Source organism: Leucopleurus acutus (genome assembly GCF_964270905.1).
Source record: "Leucopleurus acutus genome assembly, chromosome: 2".
In the NCBI taxonomy this organism is placed as follows: Eukaryota; Metazoa; Chordata; class Mammalia; order Artiodactyla; family Delphinidae; genus Leucopleurus; species Leucopleurus acutus.
The window spans coordinates 135,874,489-135,891,214 of record NC_139143.1 but is presented as its reverse complement, the minus strand read 5'-3'; the positions used below and the strand labels follow the sequence as shown (position 1 = coordinate 135,891,214).

General features: G+C 35.2%; 1 protein-coding gene across 3 annotated transcripts in view; it reads left to right on the top strand.

Moving 5' to 3' along the window:
- The window catches only part of MIER1 (MIER1 transcriptional regulator), a 54,115-nt gene that overhangs the window by 8,525 nt on the left and 28,864 nt on the right, over nt 1-16,726 (top strand). For 2 of the 3 annotated variants that reach the window (XM_082833873.1, XM_082833874.1), the window contains 2 exons: nt 6,063-6,087; nt 8,973-9,118. In XM_082833873.1, coding sequence (XP_082689999.1) covers nt 6,063-6,087; nt 8,973-9,118 — 171 coding nt within the window. Of the gene's footprint in view, nt 1-6,062; nt 6,088-6,220; nt 6,258-8,972; nt 9,119-16,726 lie in introns of all 3 variants that reach the window. The other variant, XM_082833875.1, reaches the window with a different exon arrangement.

Genomic DNA, 16,726 nt, shown 5'->3' with positions numbered 1-16,726 from the left:
AGTTTCCAGAGAAAAATGTAGGTATTATGTTTCTGTGCTTTTTTGTTGTTGTTTCCTACATAGAATGACCCTGACCTTGTTTCTCCAGAAAAATATTTAATTCTTAAATACAATTTGCTTTAGATGTGAATACAAAACACTAATCTTTCATACTTGATCTGATCATCTTAGTCCATAATAGTAAGTATGTGTTTAATGCTTATTAAAATTGTAGTAACGTTAAAAACATACTTAATGTATACAGAAGTAATAGCATATGCTCCCTTTCTTAATACTTTTTGGTAATATTTCTCATTGTTTATTATCTCTTAAAATTATTAATCAACCTTCCAAAAGGAGGCTCTCCTAGTCACACTTGAAGGAAATTACAGGGCAGTGGCAGTTTTACAAAGGCAATGAGAGAGAGAATACGAGGAAGAAATAGGCGATCCTTTAGGTTTTATAAGGAATGTGGTGAATAGACCTTTGGGAATGAACAATTTGTTTTTTATTTCAGAGTTTGTAAACACATAAGGGACTTCCTTTTCAAGGAAAAAAAGCCACAGCATAGTGCAAGACCTGTCTTTTCACCTAGGCCATATTATTGTCTCATAAAGAGAAGAAAATTTAATGGATTTGCTATTCTGTATTAGTTTAAAGTATTTTAGTATTTCCAAAAATAATACATAATCTTATTTATTCACTATCCAATCTATCCATTTCTCTTAAAAACAGGCTCCCTGTTTAGCATTTTTCAAGGGTATTTGAATTTTGTTTCTTAAGGAAATGGGATCATCTTGACTGCTGTTCTTGATAGTGTTAATTTCTACTCTAAACAAAACTTGTTTTACTGCAATGAATTTAGGCCTTAAAACTGCTAATGAAAAAAAACCTTTTTTTGGTGTTTATACTTACAGAGCTATTAAGGAATTATCCAAAGTGCTTAACACCAATGCATGAAAGTCTTAAAAAGCTTAATTCAGAAGGAGTAATAGTCAGAGTGCTTGATAAGGTAGGAAAGATTAGTTGGGAAATATAGAAGTGAATTTCTTTTAGAGAATTCTTGAGACTAATCATTTTCCCAAATAATTCAGAAATACAACACTGCCAGTGAAACTTCAGTGTTTCTTCGTAAAAGGTAATCAGCTATATAGAAATTTATTGCATAAAGTTCAGATGGAGTCCCTGTATATTTCAAAAGATTTGCAAATTCATTGTAGTGATTAAGTTCACATACCAGTTGTCGCTGGGACCCATTCTGTTCGACTTATGCCGTGGCTTAGAATGACTTGTATAATTAGGTTTATGTAGATATGAAATTCATAAAGTAGCAACGCTCAAAAGCTTTTTGCACATTGAGATCTTTTTTTCCCAGTAGCCCTAGATTTTAAAAAAAAATTTAGAAGAATCTTAAACATATCCCATCCATGGAGCTAAGTACTCCTCAGTAGTGTTTATATCTTTTGAGCAATTCATAATAAAAGTAAAGAACTTAGATCTCAAAGGAAATTGAACTAAACTTGAAGAAATCTAAATCTTTTCATCTAAGGGAAGATGAAACTGAGCAGAGAGCTTACGCAATTTGTCCTAGATGGTGCCGTTTGTGGCACAATTAAGACTGGAACCTAGTAGGCCTCTGAAATCCTAGTGCTGAGTAATAGCAGTTCATCCTCTGAATTACTACTACTGTGGTAAACTTGCTAGTTTTAACTCCAAGGCTTTGTTAACCAACAGCAAAGTTAAGTGATTTAATTGTGTATGGAGGAAGAGAGATGGTGGGCCCTGGCACAGTCTCCCTGCCTTCTCCACCCTGGAGTAGGCCCTAAACTCCTGTCTGTCTTCATCCCGGTGAGAATCTGTGATTCAGTGTCTGCATTACTAAGTAGGTGGTAATAATACTTAAATGGTGGTGGAATTGGTTTGAGGGGAACAATTAGGACAGTTATACTTACTGAAAAATACGCTCTTGATTACCTGGGATAAAAGAGTCTAATGACTACTTCATGTTTTTACTACCTTATTTATTTATGTTTTAGTAATGGTGATATTCTAGTTAGTTGATCTTTTATCTCTCAGTTTGCAGTTTTCTGGTATATGGGATATTTCTTACCATGGTCTAGAAAAATACAGAAGAAAAACATTTGAACAAATCTGAGGCATTGAATGTTTTACAATTATTAGCAGCTTGATCAACTGAATCATATATATGGGTGACAGTATAAAAGTTGCTATAAAAGTTAACAGAGTTCATTCTTTAATTTGATTTAGCCTATTCATATTCTGTCTCTCTAGTGTTTTCCATCTCAGATAAAACAATTATGTACCTAAAAGAAAACTAGGTTATTTTTCAAAATTATACAGACTTGTTAAAAAAGAAAAAAAAGGCAAATACTAGGTTTTCTTGAAAATCTAAAAGTAAAGGAAGAAAGTGAAAATAGCTCATAATTCCACGAGATAGTCTTTACTGACTTCCTTTTTAAAAAACAAAGAGTAATGCTTGCAAGTGGTTAAAAAATTCCAACAGTACAGAAAGGTATAAAATGAAAAAAGCCTTCTTTCTGCAACCCATACTCTAGAGGTAACTGTTGTTAACAGATTCTTGTGTATCCGTTTGGGGGAAAACTTTTTATGTATATTCCAGCCCAATTTACTCTCTCCTCTATACTTTGCTTTTTACTCCTAACATAGCTGTCTGTTTATCCAGATACATGTACTTATATATACATATATATTTCTTTTTAGCATTTTTTTCTCAATCAACAGAAACAGAACTGTCTCATTCTTTTTAATGGATTAATAATGTTCCATTGCTTGGAAAAACTATATTTCATTTCTAACTAGTTAAAGGATGGACTTAAATTTTTTCCCAACTCTTTGCTATAGACAACTTTGTGGTGATACATGATATACATGTATCTTGGTGTGCTGTTTTAGGCATATCAGTAGGGTAAGTTCATGTTGGCAAGATGATCTCCAGAATGCTTAAACTAACTCATACTTCTGCCAGTAATGTATGAGTGCATTTTAAGTGCATTTTAATCCCCAATGTAAAAATTTTCTTTACTGCTTACATTTTATAATTTGAGCTTTTGCTAAAAATAGGTATTGCTACGAATGATTACCTGTTTAGCTTTAGTTTTATTTTTCCCCTCCTTCTTCCTTTCTAATTTACTGTAGTCATTAACGGTAGATGTTGCAGGTTTTTCTGGAGGGTATTGTTAGAGATACCAGTTCCTAATGTGACATAAATAAGAGTCTGACATGACAGATGACAACTTGCAGTCACATTTTTAAACATGCTTTGGATAGATGAAAACCATTTTAAAAAGAAAGAGAAAGTAAGGAGGAGAGAGGTAAAGATAATTTTTTTTTTTTTAACATAGTTGTTTCCATGGGAAGTATAGAAGGAATCAGATCCTAGGCTTTACCTTCACTACCCACCGTGGAACCTTGATCAAGTTAGTTTATCTCCCTGGGTTTGCTAATCTATAAAATGAGGTAGGTGGGGCAGGTTTTATTGTCAGGTTTATGATCAGGTAACCTTATGCATTTGAAAATATGTAGTGCTCTATGAACATAAGCTGGTTCTGTTGTTCTTCTAAATACCTAAATAAAAAATGCCCTCATTTCATACTAAAGTTTTCTGTATTATGATACTAATCTCATATTTCATTTGAAAGATAATCATTTAGTTTGTTGGTTGGACAAAAGTAATGTTTACAGTATACACTATTTTCAAATGCCTGTTTTCAAGAAGCTCATCTTTGATTTAATTGGATATAATTAACTTTCAGGAAACCGGTCTCCCGTCTTCATCAAACTGATACAGTAGAATTTTATTTTGAACATGGAATACTAAAATATGTATCTATAGGCAAACCATTCCTACTTCCCCTCCCCCAGTTCTAATCTAGATATACCATCCATCAAATCACGGTTTTAAAACATTCTAGTATGTTTTACATAATATGATTAGTGCTATCTTTGAGCACTGAGTGTTCTACCTTATGCCAGCTATACTTAGAAATGCTATCAGTCCTCTAAACATTTGGTATCTTAATAAATGGAAGATATTTCAGGCCTTTTTCAGAACATTAAAGTGGTAACTATTTACCAGTAAAACAACAATCAGTGTGGTGTCTATTGGCATTTAGCGCAGTCTGAGGCGTCTTACAAATACAAATACAGACGCCAGTCGCAATTCAGTATCTGTTATTGCCAGTATGTAATAACATCAGTGAAAATGTACCTTTTATTCTTCAGTAGAATAACTTACTTTTAATCAGCCTTTTTAATCAGAAGATTGTTAAGCGGAATAATTATTGAAGTGTTCAAAAAGAACCAGATGCTCAAAGAGCTATTTCTTTTTAGCTAATTTGAAAGAAGTCCTGGGTTCTTTTTGTTTATGCCATGCAAACCAATTTCAGAAGTTTACGAAAAAGGAAAAACAGCATTGTAAGGCTACTCTGTGGATAGTGAACCTGGGACCAGATGAAGATAGTCATTAACTTTGCTGTAGCCTTGAACAGAGGTTGTGCTTAAACTTAGGAAATAAAGTATGAAGTAGAAGTGGATTAATATTTTAAAATACTGATTTGCTGTGTAATAATTTGTGTGGTGGTTAAATCTGTTTTGAGCTAGAAGTGTATAACTGTTCAAAAGATGTTAAGCAAGCTAAAAACCCTTTTTATGGTTACATTCTTTGTTACCCTGCTCTACAGCTTCCCATTGGAGGAACCAAATTGAACAGTAGCACTGTTTTCACTCTGTTGTGGCAGAGTGACTTTTAAGTAAAGATGGTGGTGTGACACTTGAAAATATATAATACTGAATACTGTTGGTCTTTTGTTAGAATGAGACAATGCTGTAGGCAAGAACCATTCTTTTGTAAGAATTAAAAGGAAAAAATAGGACCCTTGAAAAAGTATGCCTCAAAACAATCTAAGTCACCACATGGACTCTAGAATGGCATACTTACTGCAATAGCATAATGTGGACAGTTTTCAAAATGGACTTTTAACACCTTATAAGAATTTGTCTTAGATGCCTAGCTTTTGAAAAATCGGGCACTTTGCTCATTTCAATTTTGTTCTTGCCTCTCTGCCCCATTTCTTAGTAGAAAGAAGGAAAACACTAGAATATCTCTATCTTTTTGCTAGTGCTTTTGGACTTCCAGCATCTCTGACTTCTAATGAGCATGAAATAGATAACTTGAAATGAATAGGCAAGGTTTCAGTTATAAAGTTTATGTCATTTGAGGCATCTTTTGAATTTCTATTATTGAATTTGTAGGAGTTGATGTTTGCAGATGACTTGTTTATAATTGTGAATTAAGATAAAACACAGCCACAGACTGTCAAGTGGTGATAACACTAAAATAAATTGCTAACAATTTTATCTTTAAATTTTCCAGATGCTTGTGGTTAAATTTATGAGAGGTAGAATGGTACAGTAGAAGGAACATTATAATTGGGAATCTTTGTGATCTTCCATTAGATAACCTTCCCAGATTTGAGCTTGAAAGGTTGTTAATTCTGTGGTAATTTAAAAGTATGTTTTGTGTTAGTAAAGTTAACCTAATGTACTGTCTGGTGCTGAAGTAACACTTAAATTTTTCCTTCTGCTTTCTTACAATGAAATTTTTATTTTAAACAACGTTTTAAATTGTTTCTGCCTCCCTTCTCACACTCATTTTAAGCCAGAGACCAGCTTGATAACAAACCTTGGGTTTTCCCTGTATTGATAAGGAAATAATATTTTAGAGAATTCCAGGATCTAGAATCATATCTCTTGAACCACATATATTATGAGATACATGTTTGCCTTTAAAATCTGAATCTAATTCCACGTTATTGTCTTTGTTTCTAGATTTAGGAACGTTTTAGATTTTTCTCTATGTTTAAGTTAACATAATGTCAGAGAAAGGATTATATGGGAAGTTTTAGTTTGTCTTAGACAATTCAGACATTAAAACGTTAACTATAGTTTTTGGTGTTTATATCAGTCATTGAATAATTCCTGTAATGTTTATAAAGATTTACTACACAAAGATGCTAATTTTTGTTCTTTTCTCCCCCACTCAGCCATCTGTTGAGTCTTCAAGTCCAGGTAAGTATTTTCTATATTTTTTATAATCTCTGTTCGACTAACATTTGGCCTATTAGTTACATAAAGGTTAGAGGAGTTAGACTATCATCTGACTTGCTTTTCTTCTGAATGCTTCTTTTCTCTGGGGAAAAAGAAATGGATGAAATATTTGACTGCCCATGAAGGTACAGGTGAGGCTGCTGTGAGTTCAACCTCGTGACTATTTGTGGGTTTCTTCTCTCTCTCTCTTTCTCTCTCTCTTTTTTTAATGAATTGCCACATGTATTTTGTGTAGTTTTTATTTGCTGTTTGATTTGAAGTATATTTGAAGTGTATTTTTAAAAAGGAAACATTAACTGCTTAGAGATATTTGATTGTATAGGAAACTCAGAGTATTTGAGAAAAATACTGTTAGCGCATATGAGAGAGGGAAAGGTAAAATAAAAGATTCAACAAATGAGTGTTGCTGTAAATTAAGAAAGTTATTTTTAGATTTTATTATTTGTAGTATCAGGCTTCTGTCCAAGGCAATGTTTATTGTTTTAAGTAATAATAATTGTAGGCAATTAAGAAAAAATTAGGAATAAAAACTTAATGTAAAAAAATTTTTGGTCCACTGGTGAAAGGCTGTGTCCTTTGTAACATCTGTACTTTGGAATTGATGCTAATAATAGTAGTCATGTGATCCAGTCTAAATGGTTTGTCTATAGACTCCACCAATGTAAACCAGTTACATCTAGTAGCCATTAGAGGTGAGGATTTAGGGGAGGGAAGGTAATAAAATGATTAAATGAGTGCACGTGATGTATTATAAACTGAATTTATCTTTTGAGTCTTTGCAAAGATGTAAGGTACTTTTTAGTGATTTTGCAGTAGGATGGAATTCTATGACGAAACAGTGATACTAGCCTTAACTCTGAAGCAAAATACTTACACAAAGCACCAGACTCCCTAACCCTAATAATTTACTTTTGGGATTCTTTTCCCTAGGAGATAGCCTAATCTTGGGCCTTAGTGATTAACAGAAAGGAATAGGATGGTTAGTTGGTCTCAAAGAACAAGGTAAAAAGAAGTCAACTAAAACAAGGGTGAAGAAAAATATAGCAACATCTGTAGGAATACATAATTATTGACTAAGTGTCCTAGAAGATTGCTGTGTGAACCGAAAAGTTTTGGGACATTTCCATTGAAAACTCAGAAAGAAGGAAGAATGATTGGGACAAAGAAGCAACAACTAAATTAGTGATTCTCAAACTGCTCTTACAGAACCCTTGTGTCTAGTCCCTCACCTAGTACTAAGGTCCCTCACCTAGTACTAAGATCCCCTACTAAAATTATGCCACATTCTTCTTAATTTCCAGAAGAAATTAAATATAATTTCTTAAGTGTTTTTATTTTATAAATCATTCTAAAACTCTGATAACTCATTTGTATTATAACAAGATAATACTTGATTTAGCAATTATATATTTAGTTATTTTATATTTAATATCAATATTTTGTTACGTTCCTCAGAGAGCATACTGACTTCTCAGTGCTTTGCCATCTGACCTAGCTTGCAGTTTACTCATCTTTGTGAACATAGGCTCTTTTCAGGTATTCTTTGAGGCAGAATATCTACTGCTTCTGAAACTCGGGCTTACAGGAGCCTGGAAGCACAGTAAAAGCAAAGGCATTGGAATTGGCAGAACCAGGATTAAAATTCCGTTCTTGGCACCTACTGGCTCTGTGAGTTTAAACATGCTATTTAAACTCTCTGGGCCTCAAGTTTTTGTTTTTTGTTCATAGGATTGTTTGAAGATTAAATGAGATAATGTATGTGAAGTGCTTAAGCATAGTATTTGGCGCATAAGAAAATATTGTGAGGTAACAAGAACCCTGGAGTTTTGGTGCCCCTTATTCCTAATTGTCTGATTTTTCAAGAAATCAGCCTCTATATCTCTGTTTTACTTATTGGTTTTCTTAATGGAGTGAAATAGAAGGGTAGGTATATATAAAGGTAATACAACCTTTAACATTTTAAATTGATAAAAATAAATTGCTAATTGTTTTTGGTTTTTTTAGTGTTAAGTAACTCATTTGTTTATTAGTTAACAATGCTTTTGTAAACTTAAGTCCAGGTTTGGCAATAGCCAAATGTGGGGATAGTTTATAGATTATATATGCCCAGCATTTGCTATCGCCTATTACAAGTTTTGACCCTATTGAGTACAGCAGTATTCTCCAGCCACAAGGCTAAAAATAGATTAGCTTATACAAGTTACCTACTGGATTATTTTTAATGCCTTTCGTAAGAGTTTTGTATGTAATTTTAATAAACTTTGCTTTTTATACTCTATCTTTGAGTTATTTCAACTAAGTTAAGGACAACTACCTTTATATTAGAATATATTTTCGTGGATATGTGATAAAATAATATTTGAGTTCAGCTGTATTTTCATTAGACTGTGTATTCAGATGATTGTGTATTTCACATGACTGTATATTCATACTCATTGGTTCTATTAAATATCAGTCGATTACGAATTGACTTTTCTCACACAAAAGATCATTCTTATTTGATATGACCATTTATTATTTACAACTCACGTTTTGTTGGAAGATTACAGTACTCTTCAAACATTCCCCCCACCTCCTCCGCGTTTTGCGGTTGTCACTGTAAATATATAGAAGTGAAACAGGGTAAAAAATAATCCTTAAAGAAGATATTTTGTGGGGGGTGATAAGTAAGGGCAAGAATTTTAGAAAACAACAAATAATACTTCCCGTGCATAGCCTTTTGTGCATAGCTTTTCCCTCGTACTTTTACTTGATATATCCAGCTTCAGATAACATATACATTAAATTAATATTAATAAGATACACATAATTTGGTTTACCAAACTGTTTAAAATATTCTTTACCAGGAGGTTCAGCAACATCAGATGACCATGAATTTGATCCATCAGCTGACATGCTGGTTCATGATTTTGATGATGAACGCACATTAGAAGAGGAAGAAATGATGGAAGGAGAAACAAACTTCAGTTCTGAAATAGAGGATCTTGCAAGGGTAAATAACAATAAGAGCTAGAGAATGAAGTGGTTATAACTTTTTTGTGGAGAGAGGAAACACTAAATTTTAGTTCTCTACTTTATTTTGGGGAAAGTGGTATTATATATAATCAATACTGAAAAATTTTATGTGGTCATAGGTGGGATAATTTAAAGTTGGAAATTTTTTAAAAAGAACTTTATTATGTGAATTAGAATTCAGTAGTTACTTTGGTAAAACATCACAGATATTGGGTCAAAAATATATAAAAAAGGGTACTAAATTTCCTCTTACATACCTTCTGCCTTCCCCCAATTACTGCACCTTTTATTTACTCCCCTTCAGAAGCAAAACTTCTTATGAGTTGTCATCGTCTTCCTCATTTCCTGCTTACTCCATAAAGTGCTCTAGATTGTCTCTGCCCCTTTCCTATCAAGATAACCAGTGATTTTATTGTTATATCCTTTGGTCGCTTTTTTCTCTACTTAACTCTCAGAGGTATTAACACAATTTACTATTCCCTTCTTTTTTTTGAATTTTAGAGCACCCACTGTCGTTTTCCCGATCTCCTTGTTCCTCTTCAGTGTCTTTTGTAGACTCGTCTTGCTTTCCTCAAGGATTAGATTCGGAATTTCCCGGTTCTCAGTTCTGGGTTGTGTTTTCTTCTGTCTGTAGATCAGTGCTCCTCAGAATACAGTATGAGGGTCAGCTGCATCAGAATCACTCATGGACTCACTAAGAAATGTGCATTTGTATGCCTCTCTCCCAGTCACACTGAATCAGAATGCGGGGCGGGGGGGGCTCAAATCTACATCTTCACCAAGTGTGCACACCAAGTTTAGACACTGCTAAGCTAGGTGGTTGATCTCATTTAATCCCATGGTGTCTGTGTATGCTCAGTATTTCTTAGTTATTTTTCTAGCATTAACCTATTCCCTGTCTCCAGTTTTGTTTATCTAACCACCTGCTTGACATTTCTGTTTGGATATCTCAGTAGACATCTTTACATTTTAAATGTCTAAACAGAATTATTGATTGATGTTCTCCTTCCTCTGCCTGTTTCTTCCCTGTATTCTCCATCTCAGTAGAAAATGGTACTACTGTTTACCTTGTTGCCTGAGTCAGAAACCAGGGAGTCATCTTTCTTCATTCTCAATATCCATTCCTAAATAAACCTATCATTTCTATCCAGAAATATCTCTTATCTGGCTCTTGTTCCATCTCTGCTGCTACCCTCAAGCCCAGGTCACCATCATTTTTAGCTTAGACTATTACAGTAGCTTCCTAACTGATTTTTCATGTCCTCTTTTACCACTCTTCTCTCCAATATATTACCACAGCAACTATGATGATCTTTTCAAAATATAAATCAATTTATATCAGCCTTCTATTTAAAAAGCTCTTCAGTGGCTTCCTGTTACACCAGAAGAAAATCCAGACTCCTTTCCCTGGCCAGCAAGGCCACCTACATGATATGGTCCTTTATCCCTTTACTACACTAGTTGTATAGCTACACTAGTTGCTTTTGTTCTTAGATGTGCTGTTTGTTTTCACACTTCAAGGCTTTTCAGCTCATTCCCACTCTCTGGTATGTGCTTTCTGCGTCCGGCTCCTTATCCTCTCAAGTCTGGGCTTAATATTCCCTCCTCAGAATGGCCTTTCCTGGCCCCTAATCAGCTTTTACAAACCACTGTACCCCATTCAATGCTTTCTTTATACCTAACACAATTTGTAATTATATGTTTGTTTAACTTTTTTGTCTGTATCCTTTAGTTCCATGAGAGGAGGGATAGTCTGTTTTATTCACCAATGTATTTCATGGCACCTAGCAAGAGTGGTCACCCAGAGTTTTTGAATGAATGAATAAATCAGTTTGGTATGCTATCATTGAAAGGTATTATGTATACAATCTGCTGAACTCCATGACAAGAAGAACGTACGAAAAAAGACATATGCCAGCCTTTAAGCATTTGGAGTACATAATGTCATCGAAAAATGAATTCTTCCACTTTTACAGTAGTAAAGATTAATCTATGTTTCAGAATTTTAGTTTAGAACTTTTTTTTTTTTTTTTTTTGGCGGTACGCGGGCCTCTCACTGTTGTGGCCTCTCCCGTTGCGGAGCACAGGCTCCAGATGCGCAGGCTCAGCGGCCATGGCTCACGGGCCCAGCCGCTCCGTGGCATGCGGAATCTTCCCAGACCAGGGCACGAACCCGTGTCCCCTGCATCGGCAGGCGGACTCCCAACCACTGCGCCACCAGGGAAACCCTAGAACTTTTTAAAGTGTACAGTTAAAGAGCTGGAAAAGTAGTAGTATTAAGTCAAATCTTGTTAGGTGATCCCATTTTGAATCATTTAGTGATTAAAACTGGCTTAATCCATAATACCTAAGCAATTCAATATTTTATTAAGCCAGACAACAGAATTGATCTTAGTGGTAATGGTGTAGAGCTGTTATAAAAGCTTTTCAAGGATGAGTTGAAAAGAACACGAGGAATCTGGAGTCAGAACTATTCTTTATAAGAGGCTGGAAAGCCATTCAAAAACTGGGATAATTTGCTTGGATGATTCAGAACCTAGGTGAACATCAGAGGAAACGATTGATTTAACAGTCAGTCACAGTGGCTTCATATATTCATGAAGTGGAAATGCAGTTATTTTTAGTTATTTGCCTGTATTTCACAGAAACTTACCACTTTAGATTTATTTTCTTTTTTCTGAATAACCCATCCATGGGATAAAGGGTAAAGGAAGAAGATCTTATATTTTCTATTTTTTCACATTCTGTGTTAGTCAAGTAATTGAGTAAGTAATTACTCAAGAAGAGATAATCAAGTACAGGTGAAAATAGGTTATGAAGTGGAATGATTATTTTATTTCAGAAAATGGGCTACTATAATTAGTACAAAATTACTAATGGGCTTCACTAAAATTTTGGTTGTGTTATGGTCTTTTCCTATTTTCTCCTTTATTCTACCTCCTTCCCCAGTCCCTTACAACCCCCCAGAATTTGCTTTCAAATGACCCCTTTTTTAGGAAAAAGTAATTAAAATATACAAAGGGAGAGAAAGACAGGGGAACCAATCTTTTATCATTCTTTTCAACCAGACACTCTTAAACCTTCTCAGAGAGTACTTATAACTTTTCCCAAAGTAATTAAGGCTTAGGTGTAAGTAGCACATAATCACCAGTGCTTTCATCTGTAGCCTAGAGCTAAGCTACAGGGCCAATGTATTGGATTTCCTATAGTTGTAAACTCTTTAGGTCCAAACCAAACTGGTTTTTGTTTTTATTAAAAAGGTGAGCATGATTTTGTCATTGATTACTAATTTGCTTGTATAGAAGTGAAACATCATAGTTGTGTCAGGAATTGGTAAGGTAGTTTATGCCTGGCATTTTGGTTGCATGAAATGGACCTTTGATGTAATTGGGGCAAAATTTTGACAGTTGATTCATTCAGGAGTTATCAGTAACTGCAATAAGCTGTAGTTTTAAGTTCATTCAATATGAATTCTAAAATTTCAGTGTAAACTAGCTTTTATGTGTATTGTTATGTTTGTATGCATGAATCTTATCAATATAAAGTATTTTAGGTAAGTTCAGCATTTAAATGTTTTAAGAGAATTAGATGTACAGGTTAGAATTTATTAGTGATCTTAGAAGTGTCAGAATCATTCCCATAGTAAACTTTGGTTTGCTGGGAATGGCAATATGCAGGTTTAACTCTGTTTTTCAAATGCACTCTTAAAACCCATGGTCTCACTTAACAGTAGCAGTCTATTTGGGAGAAGAGGGATCAGGATCAGCTATATCTTTATGTATTTATAGTTTTGAAAATCACATTATAACAGTGTTAATAATTAACACTTTAAAGTGCTAGACACATTTCACCCAGTGGATCTCCAGAGCTAGAGAATAAAGATTAAAATGTGAGAGATTGAGGTTTTTTTTAAGTGTACACACCACATGAATTATACAGATAAAAAAAAGAAACTCCAGCATGGAGATTATAAAGAAGAGTTCACTGCCTTCATCTCTTCATAGTTTATTCTGTAGTGAAGCCCCAGCCCCAAGAGGTTGGTTACCTTAGGAACCAGCACTCTTGTCCAATCTGGATGTGGTCTTTTAAGCCTTCCTGGCTGAAAATCAGTCTCTTTCCTTCTTTCCCCCAACTTAATAAGTATTTACTGGTAAGTCACAACAGGTATACAAAGAGTACTATGTCCATCCACCAAATGGCCCTTCATTGGCCAACACCTGGTACCACATGCAGTCATTGCTAAATGACTAATCCCCTGGTGTGAGGGAGAGGGAGCCACCTCCTGTGCAGCTAGGAGACGGATACCACTCCAACCTTATCATGCTGCTGGTGGTGATTGGTAATGTTACCCTATTGTTGTGAAGTTTAAGGACAGATTAAATTTCAGATATAATGTTTGTCTTTGAAAAAGTCTGTATTCTTTCCACCTCCACCTAGTCTCCGGTGAGCTTATATAGACATGATTGTCCCTCTTTTTGTTACAGTGCTTAGACAACTTATATTTTAAAGCACAATATGTAGGTATAGTCCACATGGCTGATTTTTATTCATCTTGTACTATATCCATTTTCCTTCTTATAGTCTATCAACTTCTTTCCTTACTTTCCCTTACTTCTTATAGTCTATCAACCCTGCACATCTTATTTCACTCTCCATCAGGATGATGTACACTTAACCTAGGATCAGGTTTTGAGGAAGGGAGTGTATATGCATATGTATGTAAGGGCACTGTAAAGCAGTGAGTCAGACTGTACTACTTACTCAGTGTGTAACTTTGGGCTAGTTACTTAACATTATTAAGCTTCAGTGTTATTACAAGGATGATATATGTAAAACATTGAGCACAGTGTCTGGTACATGATAATCACTCAATAAATCTTAATAGTTATTCATAAAATTCTCAAAGAAATCTGTAACACCCGAACAGTGGAGAACCACTGTACTTGACTCATAATTTTCTTTCACTCTGCTCCTTCCATTTCTCAACTCTTGTATGAATGGGAACAAAACACTCTTGACACTTTATTGTGATGTTTCAATTTGGGGAAAGCCCCTTAGTACCTGGTAGAACATAGACTTCGACAATATAAGCTAATGAGAAAGTCTCTGGAACAGGTGACTGATGGGCCCTAGTATAATGTATTGTCAGCCACATTTTATTCATCTTTTAGTCTTTTTTCAGAAGGAAATAGCAAAGAACATTTGCTTTACGGGATAGCATTACTTTTTTTTTTTTTGAGATTTTTTTTTTTTTTTTTTGGCTGCATTGGGTCTTCACTGCTGTGCACAGGCTTTCTCTAGTTGCAGCGAGTGGGGGCTACTCTTCGTTGTGGTGTGCGGGCCTCTCATCACGGTGGCTTCTCTTGTTGTAGAGCACAGGCTCTAGGCGCACAGACTTCAGTAGTTGTAGCACACGGGCTCAGCGCGGGCTCTAGAGCGCAGGCTCAGTAGTTGTGGTGTACGGGCTTAGTTGCTCTGCGGCATGTGGGGTCTTCCCGGACCAGGGCTCGAACCCACGTCGCCTGCATTGGCAGGCGGATTCTTAACCGCTGCGCCGCCAGGGAAGCCCAGCATTACTTTTTATATCAAATATTTGGGGACAAATAACAGGAATCCATCTTGAACTAGCTTAGGCAAAATGAAGATTTAGTTGTAAGGCTTGTGTTAATTTCATTAAGGGCAGGGGGATATCTAGACCTCACGGACTCAAGTGCCACCAGAACATATTTTCTGTTTCTGCTTTTTTACATGGTGGTGTCCTTTTTCAGACTAATTTTCTTCACATCTTGTCAGTTTTCAGGCTCCTAGATTTATTGCTTGAGATATAGCCTATATTCTTTAGCTGCTATTGGTAAAATTCTGGAAACAAATTATGGTCCACCTTGGGTCATGTGCCCATTCCAAATGCATGGCCAGGGAGTACAGTGATTCTAATTGGGTTAGATACTATGAGGTCCATGAGGTAAGCTTTCAATCAAAATACATGCTTGGAATGGAGGAAAGAACACTTCTGGGAAAAGATGCGTGTAGAAGTAGAAAGAAAGGATTGGGTAGCAGACAAGATACGATACTTGAATTTAAAACTGGGGATTCCTCAGCAAAGTTAATTTGAGGTTTTATTGTAGTTGTAGCCCAGTGTTTTCTGTAAGGGCATCACTTTATACCTTAGATCAAGTAAGGTATTTTTCATACTGTGTGGGTCATGATTGTTGCTTACTGACTTGTTGCTTACTAACTGGATATTGGGTAACAAATTAAAAGTCAATTCCAAAGAAAAGCATAATACCACTATATAGTCTTTGTTTTCAATATTAAGAATTTTCTTGATGGAATAGGCAAGGATATTTTGTTTACACATGATAAAACCCACCTAAAACCAACTTTGACCGAAAATAAACTTTTTAGAAATTTGTTAGAACTTCTTTAGAACTTTATTGTTTTTATTATTTTTTCGGTGTCATACGAATATGTATCTGGGTCCAAGGAATGTCTGGAGCCAGAGATTCAGTGTCACAAGAACCTCTTGATCACTCTTAACCCATGGTTAAATCTGTTGATTGCTTCTGCAGGGTCTCTTGAGTTTTTTCAGTACCACAACCACTAATTTGGTTTAGGCTCTGATTATACTCATATGAATAACAGTGGATTCCAACTTAGCAAACTAAATTTCTCCCTGCCTAAGTCCATCTTGAATATTTTGTTGTGTGCATAATTTTCCCTAAGATGTTCCATAGGGTCAGTCACTGTTCAGCAGCTGCTCTCAAATGAATCAAAAGGTCAATCACTGTTCAACAGCTACTCTCAAATGAATCAAAAGTAGAGTATAACAGATCCCTTTAGAAACTAAGTAAAACTAGAGAAAGTAGGTAAAAATACCAGCCCTAACTTTTTTTGGTTACTACAGATACCTTCTATTATAATCAGGATAACCTGCTTATTCATTGTTTGTTTTCTACGCTTGCACAGTTGTCATTTCCTCTGACTTTTCTCTCTTCCAGTTCTGTTACTGTTTTTCAGATTCAAGCACTTCTCTTCCAAATGCACTATGATCAGCTGCTTCTGACTCTACTCTGTTCTCTGCTTAGTCAATATTGGAGGTGTTGCTAAATTTTTCTTTGAGAAATGAATTTTTATAAAGCAAGTCACACTTCTCAGATGTGTATCCAAGAGGGAAAAATCTTGACCTCACCATGGAAGTCAGATATTCCACTTACCTGAAAATGGTTAAAAAAAAAAAAAAAAACTTTTCATGCAGTTGGTGTATCACTTACCCTTTTGACGTGCAACTTAGCTATCAGCTGTTAGTGATAAGCTTTATTAAAGATAATGATCGCACTTTATTACCTCCCACTGGAAAGGCTGATTTGCAGTTATCTTATCCTAGAACTGTGAGATAAGTGGTTCTCCAGGTGGTCTCATACCAGCAGCATCAATATCACCTGGTACTTTAAAAAATGCAGATACTCAGGCCCCACTTCAGCCTTACTAGATCAGAAACTTTGCGGTGGGGTTCAGCAGTCTGTTTAAATAAGGTCTCAAGGTGATTCTCTTGCCCTTGAATAAGACAGACCAAAGGTAGAGAACT